This window comes from Hylobates moloch, unplaced genomic scaffold, assembly GCF_009828535.3.
Source record: "Hylobates moloch isolate HMO894 unplaced genomic scaffold, HMol_V3 SCAFFOLD_18, whole genome shotgun sequence".
Classification (NCBI taxonomy): domain Eukaryota; kingdom Metazoa; phylum Chordata; class Mammalia; order Primates; family Hylobatidae; genus Hylobates; species Hylobates moloch.
The window spans coordinates 70,274,701-70,287,647 of NW_026652293.1; the positions used below are offsets into that span (position 1 = coordinate 70,274,701).

A 12,947-nucleotide genomic window follows, 5' to 3' on the forward strand; every position below is an offset into this window, starting at 1 on the left:
GTAATTTATATAATATATATTTACATAAATATATATTATGTTATATATTTATATAATATATAACATATATTATATAATTATATATAATCTTTTTATATATAACAAATATTTTTATAAATATATTTAACTGTGGCCTGCTATTATGTTATATGCTATTTTGCTAAATGATTTTTTTTTCTTTTTGCTTACTGATTCGTTATCTATATCCCCCTTTAAAATGCAAGTACCATAAGGACTATTTTGCTCATTACTGGAAATTTGAGAGTGCCTGGTTTTAATCTTTATTTGTTAAGTGAATTAATCATCAAATGAATACTTCTAAGAGTTCCAGGAGAAGCCCCAGAGCTGGCATCTGCCAATGGACAGAGAAATAAAAAGTCCTACCATTCTGCTCATTTTGTCTTCATTATTACCAGGAATTCTGAGACTTGAAGCACAAGATGAGGGAATATTTTCATAAAGAACTCAGAATCTCAGTAATAAATACCTTATTTTTTCTTATTCGTATCATATCACTAAACTGGCTTGCCCATGTTCTAATACAATTATTAATTTCAGTGTGTACTTAGGTCATTCATTTTAGGTTACTTTTTTGTATAAAGAATATAACATATACCAGTATTACAAAAACTTACATTCAGATAATAGTTGTCAATCTCAGGACCCAGGAGATGATTGTGTGTGTGTGTGTGTGTGTGTGTGTGTGTGTGTGTAATGAGGAACTGATCATGTCAACCTTTATTGTAAGTGGTCAAATTATTTTGTCACCTTGAATTCATCATTTTATTTGCTTTCTGTATCCCCTTTACAAAGAAAAATATATGTAATGCTTTTATCACTCATATTTCTGTACTTCCTTGTAAAATATTCCAATCAAAATGAGTGAATTTTATGTTACTTTCAAGAGGAGTTACTACCATCTCAAAATCTCAGAGGAGTATTATTTAACTTCTTTAGTGTCTGGTTTTTTTTTTTTTTTTTACATGATGGTTTGGTGCTTTTTGGTTTTTGCCAAAGACCAATAACATTCAAGGAAATTAATTCACCTTCATGCAATTGAATTCAGGCAGATTAATTCATCTTAATGCAGTGGGATGAAATAAGAAAGCAGAAATTTTTGGTGCAATTAAAATGGAATTAAAATTTTTAAACTTTAAGCCCACCTTATTTCATAAAGAATATGAGCTGACTTTAAAAGTTTGTAAACAATAAGATTTAAAAATACAATGAGATGGGAGGGAGAGGGGATTATTGAAAACCTCGGTTAAAACTCTTTTAGTCTGGTGCAGTGCTTTTGAATGCTTCTTGGGCATGTCAGCTATTTGATGAGACATGCTTTATTGCTTTTCTACTTACATTTGCATAACCACTTTTAAGCAGAAAAACTGCATGATTTCAAACTTGATTATTAAAAAACCTTTTAAATTATTACTGTTGAGTTGTGTCATTGACTAATTTTTCTAGCACAAATATTGGTAGAAAAGAAGAACATTGAGAAATTCTCAGGGCAATTTATATGGCATTTTGTTTCCTCTTTAGGCAATGATGCAACATCAATTGTCAACTGTCTTCATATTTTGGGTCAGACTTTGGATGCGAGGTAAATGGATACATTTTTACCTCAATAAATTCCTATAATAATGATACATGTATATATATAAGAATGTTAAGAAGGACCAGTGTCTGGATTTTATTCTTTGGATTTGTAATGAAGTCTTTAGTGTAGGTGAAAAGAAAAACTTTTTAAAATTAATACAATGGCAGCTTATTTATATGATCATATATAGATTATTATTTAATGTCAAATAATTTCTGTAGCAGCTAGAATCATAAAGGAAGGTTGAATTGGTAATGTATCATGCAGGAAAAATGGTAATCTGACAACTCTAGAGATCTTATTAGCTTCCAGGCATGATATTTGTGCTTAACATTCATGATAACATTTGGCTTTTTAGGAAACAGAGTTTAATTCTCATTTTACAGATGAATAAAGTGATGTTTAAGATTGCATACTAAGTGTGTAGGTAGATGAATTCCCATCTGTGTGCTTTCTACTCTGCCCTGTCAACTTGACCAGAAATCTAGCATGTTGACCAAATACAAAATCAGTTCATTTAGCATGATCGATTCAGCCTTTAAGCCATACATTTAGTTTATATCTAGGATAAATCTAAATAAAAGTTTATAAATGTCTCCTAAAGAGAATATTCCACAGTACTCTTTGATTATCTATTCTTGTGTTTAAGATTTCATTTAAGGTCTTTTCTATAATAAATGCAGAAAGGAGACACCGTTACAGACCTTCACTTCCTACTAGAAATAGTGGCATTAGGGTATGAAGTTCAGCCTTCAGTGGCTTCGTTAGAAAAACTTGATTGCTACACCTTAAAACACAAACATTCTGTATCATTTGTCGAGTTGGCCTAGCTGGCATGAAATGTCTTTTTTCTACCCATCGCCTCAGGAAACATTCTAGTTTTGTTGGATTTGGGATTAACTATACTCACTTAGAAGCTGTGTTTTGTTAGTTAAATTGGAGACCATTAATGATAAGCATACAACATTAGCACAGTCTTTTGCAGCAAGGTTTTAATAAGTTGACTATGAAGGCATTTAATTTACACAGCAGTATTGCTGTAACTTCAAGTATATTGAAAAAACTTGTTTTAGAATTGATTTTAAAAGTTAGTTACCAGGTGGGTAGAGTAATGGAGAAATAAGCATCATAGGAGAACCACATTTCATTTATATTTCATTTGTTCCTGTTGGAAGATACAAGTCCTCCGTTATTTACTTTCTAGGACAGTGATGAAGACTGGCCTGGAGAGTGTTAAAAGTGCACTCAGAGCTTTTCTGGACAATGCCGCAGAGGATCTGGAGAAGACCATGGAAAACCTCAAGCAGGGCCAGTTCACTCACACCCGAAACCAGCCCAAAGGCGTTACTCAGATTATCAATTACACCACAGTGGCCCTGCTGCCAATGCTGTCATCGTTATTTGAACATATTGGCCAGCATCAGTTCGGAGAAGACCTAATATGTATGTAAATTTATATCTTGGAGTTTTTTTTTTTAAATCGAAATACCCTGTATTTGAAATACCCTATATTTGACTGTAGTACAGTCAAAAACGGTAATAGCCACATCTGGGTTACTAAAACACTGTTTATGTGTTAAAATGCCTTTTTTTATTGCAAAACGTTACAGGTTGACATTTGAGTGATAGACACCATTCTTACAGAAATAGATCTCTGAATTACATGGACCCACAGAGAGGACCAGTAAGGTACTGGTTATAGAAAATAACTTCCACATTGGTGAAGTTTCCAAATGATCACTATTTCTACATTGCCTCTTTTCACGTAAACGTTTTAATGCAGCTGAACCATGTAACATGCAACAGTAAATGTTTTCAAATTATTTCTGAGTCAATGCAGATTGTTTCTCCAAGCTTGACAACATAATAATGTGAAGACTGCTGAGACAAAGTCTGTGTCTAAATAATTGGTCTTTTAGAGTGGCTCAAGTATCCTCTGTTTAGAGGTTTCTGACAGTTCTTAGGGAAGCTTTAATCTTCTGTTTTGGGCTGGCATTCAGTAGTTAATAAAAATATACACAGAATGCCCAAGATTACGTGGAAAAAATAGCACATGAGCTGTTTCAGCTCCCCACTGCCCTGCTCAGGACACGAGCCTTTGTTGAGCAGAATCACCGACTCAGACTCGTGCATCGTACATTCCTCAGGTGATGGGCACCTCTGTGCAAAAACTGCTGAGTTACTCAGTGGATGCCACAACTACCAGTGGCAGAACATTTATTTTAAATTTTGTTTTAAGTAAGCACGCTTAGTCCAGGCACAGTGGCACATGGCTGCAATCCCAGCACTTTGGGAGGCTGAGGTGGGTGGATCACCTGAGGTCAGGAGTTCGAGACCAGCCTGGCCAGTATGGTGAAACCCCGTCTCTACTAAAAATACAAAAATTAGCTGGGCGTGATGGTGCACACCTGTAATCCCAGCTACTCGAGAGGCTGAGACAAGAGAATCACTTGAACCCAGGTGGTGGAGGTTGCAGTGAGCCAATATTGTCACTGCACTCCAGCCTGGGTGACAGAGCAACTCTGTCTCAAAAAAAAGCAGATGTGCCTTTTGTTTAGTTATTTTTATTTGTATAAATTTATGGGTTACAAGTACAGTTGTCTGGGCTGTTAGGACATCCATCACCCAAATAATGAACGTTGTGCCCATTAAGTAATTTCTCATCATCCACCCCCCCCTGCCCCTCACCCTTCTGAGTCTTGTCTATTATTCTCCTCTCTATGTCCATGTGTACACATGGTCTAGTACCCACTTATAAGTGAAGACATGTGATATTTGACTTTATGTGCCTGGCTTGTTTCACTTAAGATAACAACCCCCAGTTCCATCCATGTTGCTGCAAAAGACATGATTTCATTCTTTTTATGGATGAATAGTATATAGCCTAAACTGAATAGTATATGGCTTAAGCTTTCTCAGGACAATGTATAAATAAGTGGGTTTTTCTTTCAAGTGAGATTCTCTTTTTCCTTAGTGGAAGATGTCCAGGTGTCTTGTTATAGAATTCTGACTAGCTTATATGCTTTGGGAACCAGCAAGAGTATTTATGTGGAGAGGTAAGAATTTTTAAAGTTTAACTTTGTATTAATTGCTGCTTCAAGTTTCATAACTATTAATTTCAAGAATCTTCATTTCATAACCTGTTTCCTAGTTATAAGCTAAACCCGACTGACCTTTGAAATTCCTTGGAAGTAATTAGACAGTCTTTAAACAAAATAAGAATTGATATAATAAAGGACAATGGAGTTTGCAAAGAAAGTAAAGCACTAATGGTAAAGACTATACTTAATATGAAGTTTCAACTTAGAGCGTTTGAGTCTTATGAAAGCATCTGCTAGTATCATTTCTTATTATATATCACAAATTCAAAGTAAACATGAATATGAGCAGTTATTAAACCTAGTTTTATTTTCTCATGTTCTCAAGTTTCAGGATGGAGTGGTTTGCAGTGTTAAATGATATGAATAGGTAACATAAGAAAAGGTATGCCCAGTAAATTTAAAATAAAGAGATCACTGGCAACTTTAGTAAGAAATTTCTGTGAACCAGAGAAGAAAAATGGGAAGTTTTTTTTAAAAGGCCAGAATAAATAAAAACATATTCTGATAGAAGATTTAATTATGAATACATATAAGTTCTCCCCAAATTAATCTGTAATTACAATACAATTTCAAACAGAAATTTGCTTTTTCCAACTTCACAAAATCATTCAAAAGTTTATTTCAAAGAATAAACCCATGAGACTAGCCAATAGCATTTGCAGGGGAATAAAAGAGTAATGAACAGGTACTCATTTGGCCTACCAAATATTAAAACCTATAAAGCTACAATAATTAAAATAGGATGACAGTTGTACATAAAAATAGCAAATTAGATCAATGGAAAAACATAAATGGGTTTACTCTGAACATTTTACATTTTTTACCTTCATTTTAAGTAAACTCAATTTTCATATTATTTTTATGCTTGTGACCTATATTAAGAAAGTATAATAATTTATTGAAATGTGACTTTATTTTTGACATGTTGGCTGTTTTCTGTTTTTCACTAATATATATAATGCCCGATCTGTGTTCATCGATTCCATTGTATTTTTATGCTTCTTTCCCTTAGCCGTATTCTCAGAATTTGGAATTATAGGTTAAAGGGTATGCCTATATTACAGGATTACGGTACTCATTTCACTGTGTTTTCAGAAAATCGATTCCATTTACATTCTCAAGTTTTAGAAGTGAATGCTAATTTCCTCATTTGTTCCTTACTCAGATTATCTTTTTTTTCTTTGTAGTGCTTGTGCATGTGATAGTTAAAATATAGGATCTCTGTTTATATTTTCAAATGCACTTTCCTGATTACCATCTACTTGCTATTTTTCTCATGTTTACCTTGCCATTTGTGTTTCTTTACTTTATGAATTGCCTTTTCTCATCTTGCATCTATTTTTCTATTAACGTATTGTCATGCTGATTTGTAATAATGCTTTTGTTTATTAAAATGATTAACCTCTTGCCTATTTCTCCTGTTTTCGTGAGTTTTAGCATTTTTTACCTTTATATATATATATATATATATAGTGCTTATATATAAAATATATATATATAACATATATAAATATATAAAATCTATAAAAATTATATACAGATAGCATTTTATGACATGGTAATGTTGAATTTTTATATAATCAAATTTTATATAATTTTGACATGATCAATCTATCAATTATTTCATGTATGTTTCTTCCCCTTAGTTTTATGATTCTGATAAGTTTAGATTACACATTTAGCAGTTAGAATTTCAAACATTTATTCTCCTAGACTTTTCATGCTTCCAGTTCCTTATATTTAACTTTATAATCCTATTGTTCGTGTCCTAAATATTTATTAAATGCCAGATACTAGGATACAGAAATAAGATACTTCTCTACTCTCATAGGTTTTATATCTGGTGGAGGAAACCAAACCAAAACAAACAAGCAAACTAATAAATATTATAGTGGCAAGGTGTAGTTTGTCCTATGAATAATCACACAATTTAGAGAACAAGGTAGTCGAGAATGTGTCTTTTAGAAGGCGACTTTTGAAGCTTATAACTTTTCTCTACGCAACAGAAAACAGGTAGAAGCTATATCAGGTAGGTCTGTGTCTAGTAGCTTCTGTTTTCTCAGTGAAGAATGCCTTGAGTCCTAAGCCAGATGATGGCTGAGAAAAGACGTGTGGAAAGCTCGAGGAAAGTAGAGAATGTCTGGAATGATCATCTCTGAGATAAGGAGGGAATTTACTAGAAATGTATCTGAATTTTATTTCTCTTGGGTATTAAATTTTTAAAATCATCAACCATTTGTAATCATTTATTAACTATTTATTTTATTCCCTGATTTAAAATAAAACCATCACATAAAGTAATATATTTACTAGATTACATTTAGAATTTCTATTCTGTTCTATTATTTGATTTTTTATGACTAAATCAATATCATATAGCCTGAATTGTTAGTATTTTTAAAACTATTTTAATATCTGGTTTTTCAAACCCTCTAATTCCTTCTTATTGCTGTTGCTTTTGTTTTCGTCATTGTTGTTTTTGCTTATGTATTTATCTGGACAAAATTTGAGGTCTTTTTTTTAGGTTTAAATAATGTTTTGGTTTTTGGTGGCTTGTTTTTTAAGTCTTTTTTGTGCAATTAATTTTGCAATTATAAAGTGATTGGGGAAAACAAAAAACCAATTTCAAAGGTAATGAAAGATATTTTGAAAAAAATAGATATTTAGAAAAAGTTACAGCGGAACTTTTTCTAAAATATCTACAAATATATTTTAACATAAGTCATCCAAAAGAAAAATTGATATTTCCAGAATACCAACACAAATTATTAGAATCACTCTGAGAATCACTAATTGAAACAGAATTTTAAAGTGAATTAATGAAATAAAAGGACTAGTCCAATCAGATATGGGGAAATAAGTTGACAGATAATTTTTTGCTAACAGATAATTTAGCTTTTTTTCAAATAGCGAGGATATTGCTACTGAAAGCATATGATGTTTAGCAATACAGAAATTGGATTTGGGAGTTAATTTTATTAGTACCAATATTATCATTCCTTTTAGGTTAAACTTACTAACTGTAATATATGACTTTTTTAGTTACTCACTTGGAAGACATTAAAACATAAGCATTTTCCACTTACAGGCAACGTTCTGCATTAGGAGAATGTCTAGCTGCCTTTGCTGGTGCCTTTCCTGTAGCATTTTTGGAAACTCATCTGGACAAACATAATATTTACTCCATCTACAATACAAAGTCTTCACGAGAAAGAGCAGGTAACACAGAAACATGTGCAGTGCTTTGAGATATGAAGCTAAAACTTGATATTTATCATATTGTCCAATAGCGATTTTTAATGAGCTGTTTCAGTTTACTATATCCAATCTTGTTTGTTCTTAAATGTTATTGTTTGGTCTTTTATGTGATGTGCCCTGTGATAGATGAGGAAGATATGATACATATAGGTCAGCAATCAGAATACGTGGTAATTCAAGAGCAAGGTGACTGAGCAGCCCCCTTGGACAGCGTGTATGTGTGTTGATTGTGAGAGCTCCTAGAGGTAGAGTCATCTTGTGTGGCAGATGAGGGAGTATCGCAGCCTAGACGTAATCCCAGGTTTCTCTCCTAGGTGATTGACTGGATAATGTCCCCACCAAGTTAGGGCATGTTCAAGATAGGCTGGAGAGAGAAGGAGAAGTTTAGATTTAGATCCATTGTGTTTTAGTTGTGCTTGAGACATCCCGGATGAGTCAGAACAGTTTTTAAGAAACATGGCTTTAGAGATCCTAGCTTATAGCAGAAAGAATGGCCAAAATTGTCTAGATGAACATGCAAACCAAAAAAAAGAGAATCAAAGATAGATTCCTAAAGATAATCAGCATTTGAAAGTTCAACAAGGGCTGAGCATGTGGCTCATGCCTGTAATCCCAGCACTTTGGGAGGCTGAGGTGGGTAGATCACGAGGTCAGGAGTTCAAGACTAGCCTGACCAACATGGTGAAACCCTGTCTCTACTAAAAATACAAAAATTAGCCGGGCGTGGTGGTGCATGCCTGTAAACCTGGCTACTCAGGAGGCTGAGGCATGAGAATCGCTTGAACCGGGGGAGGCAGAGTTTGCAGTGAGCCAAGATTGCACCACTGCACTCCAGCCTGGCGACAGAGCGAGACTCCGTCTCAACAACAACAACAAAAAGAGTTCAGCAAGGAGAAGAGAGTCAGTAAGGACACTGACAACATTCAGAGGGAGCCAGAAAGCCTGGGCACATTGATATTAAGAAAGAAGGGAGTTTTAGGAAAAGGGAATTTGGTCAGGGATATGAAATGCCACTGAACGGTTGGAAAGATGAGTTGTAAAAGTGCAATTTTGCTGCACGGTAGAAAGCAGCTTTGTTCCTGCAGACAGAGAGTGCCTGGACAGCTAAGTAATCCAGGAAAGATTTGAGTATCTGCTGGGTAGGAGGTATTACAGGGCTGAAAATACAGGTCTGAGCAAGGCATCAGGTATTCGGTGGCGCCGTGATTGGGGGACTTCAAAACTTCCTCAAAAATGGGGAATGGAGGCCAGTGTGGAGCCAGTCATAAATGGCTTGTAGGTCATGAGAGCAGCAAAGTTAGAGGAGGAAATATTTGATACTATTGTTTGCTGTGAAGTAGGAGGAATGGCTGTTTTCTGGGAGTGATGGTACAGTAGGAAATTAGGGGAAAGAGAGAAGCTTTGAAATAGCTATCTTGAAAAACAGGAGAAGGAGCCAGTTGAAGGCATGCCAGGTCTTGCTAAGTTTTGAAGTCCAAAATGAAATAGTTGCCTGTGGGAATCTGTCATATCATCTCAGTACTTTCTTTGAATAGAATCCATTTTTATGTGTACTTCTCCAGCTCTCAGTTTGCCAACTAATGTGGAAGATGTTTGTCCAAACATACCATCTTTGGAGAAACTCATGGAAGAAATCGTGGAATTAGCTGAGTCCGGCATTCGCTACACTCAAATGCCACATGTCATGGAAGTCATACTGCCCATGCTTTGCAGCTACATGTCTCGTTGGTGGGAGCATGGACCTGAGAACAATCCAGAACGGGCCGAGATGTGCTGCACAGCCCTGAACTCAGAGCACATGAACACACTTCTAGGGAACATATTGAAAATCATATATAATAACTTGGGGATTGATGAGGGAGCCTGGATGAAGAGGCTAGCAGGTACGAATTGGAAGAAGACATTGTACCCCTGAAATTTGTTTTATTTCCAAAAGAATTTTAAATACATAAACTAGAATTTTCCCATCACAATTTGTATTAATATTTTCTTTACTCAAAAATATTATTATTTGTCATGCTATTTTTTAATGTAGATAAAAACAGGCATTGGGTATATGTTAAATAGTTACTACTTTTAAGTAAACATTTTCTGACTTGTCAATCTCTGTAAGATTAATCAATAAACACAGCAGTAAAAACTAATGATTCTATAGCCAGAGACAAAAATAAAACATTCAACTTTTAGCAATCTGCTTTTAGCCATCTGTTATATAGAAGTTATATATAGAGAGAGGAGAGTAAACCAAAAAAATGTAGTTTAATATCTACAATTATTGAATTATTTATATTGAAAAGTTAGAAGCAATCTAAGTACCCAATAACTAGCATATGGCTAAATAAGTTGTATACATCTACATGCCAGAATATTATGTCATCTTTTGTTTTTGTTTGTTTTTGAGTTAGAGTTTCACTCTTGTCGCCCAGGCCAGAGTGCAATGGTGAGATCTTGGCTCACTGCAACCCCTGCCTCCCGGATTCAGGCAATTCTCCTGCCTCAGCCTCCCGGGTAGCTGGGATTACAGACGCCCGCCACCATGTCCAGCTAATTTTCTTTTTTATTTTTAGTAAAGACAGGGTTTCACCATGTTTGCCAGGCTGGTCTTGAACTCCTGACCTCAGGTGATCCACCCACCTCGGCCTCCCAAAGTGCTGGGATTACAGGTGTGAGCCACCACATCTATGTCATCTTTAAATGTTAAAGTTTCAACAATGTTTTATGCCCTGGAAATACTCATGTTATGAAGGGCAAAATGGAGTTTTTAGAACAATGAATTCAGAATGTTATATATATATAATATATATGTGTATGAATTTATCTACTGATGAAAACTCCAAAGAAATGCAGCAATGACTTATTAATTTGGTTGACTTTAACTTTTCTCTTGTATCATTTTCCCCAATGCCTATATGTTACTTTCAGGGGGAAAAAAGTCATTTTAAAAATGGTCCAATCAAGTTTAGAACTATTATTAACAACTACGGTTATTATTAAATAAGAGAGCAGTGTTCCATGTAATCTAACTCTTCCATTGGGCCAAGGATGGGAATAGTTAAAATGAGATAACTGTATATAGTCTCATATAGTAATTATGTAGCAGAGCTTGTCCCTATTCTAAGGGTTAGGGGAACCTTTTCCATTTGGGAATTTTATTTCTTGTGTGAAAATGATTTCCAAAATGAGTGAAAGTCTTTTTTTCCATTCTAAATTAGCTGTCTGTTCTAAAAACAAGGAAGATCATTGAATTCAACTCAGTAAACATTTTTTTTAATAGCAACTATGCAATTAGAGCTTGGACTAGAAAAATGGCTGAGGCATGAGCTGTACCCTTAAGGAAGTGGTGTGCTGGAGAAGGAGGCTTTAATCATGTTACAATTATAATTACAATCTGTCATCATTTTAATGAATGGTTTTACAGAGCAGAATATTAATGTCTGTCTTTAAACAGTGTTTTCCCAGCCTATAATAAATAAAGTGAAACCTCAGCTCTTGAAAACTCATTTCTTGCCATTAATGGAGAAACTCAAGAAAAAGGCAGCTATGGTGGTGTCTGAGGAAGACCACCTGAAGGCCGAGGCCAGGGGGGACATGTCAGAGGCTGAACTCCTCATCCTAGATGAGTTCACCACACTGGCCAGAGATCTCTATGCCTTCTACCCTCTCTTGATTAGATTTGTGGACTATAACAGGTATGGTCAAAAGTAATTTAGTAATTTCCCCAATTCAGTCATAACCTTTCTTGGCTCACATGTCCTTGTTGAATCACTTCATTCACTATTTGGCCATGAGCTTGTTGGTAATTATAATTAATTGTTTATAGGGAAGTTAATTTGGGGCTTAAAATTAAAACACCTTGAAATCAAAGTTGGCCATTTCATTCTGATTTTGCATATAAAAGTTAACAGTTTGACAGTTACGGTGTTTACAATTTTTTTTAAATGTTACAACTCTGTGCTGAAACCATCATGAGCTCTGTGGTCAGTACATTTAATGTTGGGAGGGTGATTTTTTTTAAAATTAATTTTAGGGAGTGGCTGAGAAACCACTTTATTTCTTATGTGATCCAGGGCAAAGTGGCTAAAGGAGCCTAACCCAGAAGCAGAGCAGCTCTTCCGCATGGTGGCTGAAGTGTTTATCTACTGGTCGAAGTCCCATGTGAGTGTGAAGATATTGACAGATGGCGCCTACTGTTTGTAGGCACCTGCCTACTTGCCTCCTAGGTTTCATACAACAGTTGAGGAGAGAGAATAGGTTTCCCTGAGGAGTCTGAGGGAATATAAACCCTCTTTTGAGTTTTGCAATTTATCCTTTAAAAAAATCACAGAGATTTTTAATTATACTCCATAAACATATTTTAAATTTGCCCCTGAAGTTTAGACCAATATTGACATTACATAAAGATGTACTATTTTTACTGTCTAGCTTTCCCTATCTCTTGGCGTTTTGTTCTCTTAATTTGCAGTTCTCAGTTTGAGACATGCTTAAATAGACTAGCGATTTCCAACAATAACACACACTCATTTTACTTGTAAAGGTACTGCTTCCATAAATTTGTTTTATCTTCACGCTTTACACCTATAGGAATTTAGTTTGGCTCACATTTTAGAATCTGTTGGCTTTTAAAATAAAGCTTCTTTCTACTGACAATCCTGTTGATAGAATTTCTAAAGTACATATTTGGTGAATTTTCACTATTTTGTATATTGCAAATGGAACTATGTATTTTTAAATCTGGAAAAGATTTTAATCATAATAATCATATAGTATTCTATCATTTATTTTCAGTAACTAGCAGAATATAGGTAAATGAGCATTGATGATTATCCTGAATTATTTTAAAAGTTTAGAATTTTTATATCAGTTATAATTCTATGCCACTCTGTAAATGAGAGACAAACAAAATAAAAATTTCAACCTCAGTTTTATCATCTGAGATATCTTACCAGTTTACTTAATCAGACTGTTGTACAAATCAAATTACTTTGAACACA

The 12,947-nt window shown here is 34.5% G+C and overlaps 1 protein-coding gene across 6 annotated transcripts in view; it reads left to right on the forward strand.

The window, feature by feature from the left end:
- The window catches only part of RYR2 (ryanodine receptor 2), a 799,701-nt gene that overhangs the window by 663,956 nt on the left and 122,798 nt on the right, over positions 1 to 12,947 (forward strand). For all 6 annotated transcript variants that reach the window (XM_032137647.2, XM_032137648.2, XM_058430777.1 and 3 more), the window contains 7 exons: positions 1,540 to 1,600; positions 2,802 to 3,040; positions 4,572 to 4,653; positions 7,787 to 7,917; positions 9,519 to 9,839; positions 11,405 to 11,645; positions 12,024 to 12,111. In XM_032137647.2, the coding sequence (XP_031993538.1) occupies positions 1,540 to 1,600; positions 2,802 to 3,040; positions 4,572 to 4,653; positions 7,787 to 7,917; positions 9,519 to 9,839; positions 11,405 to 11,645; positions 12,024 to 12,111 (1,163 nt within the window). The remainder of the gene's footprint in view (positions 1 to 1,539; positions 1,601 to 2,801; positions 3,041 to 4,571; positions 4,654 to 7,786; positions 7,918 to 9,518; positions 9,840 to 11,404; positions 11,646 to 12,023; positions 12,112 to 12,947) is intronic.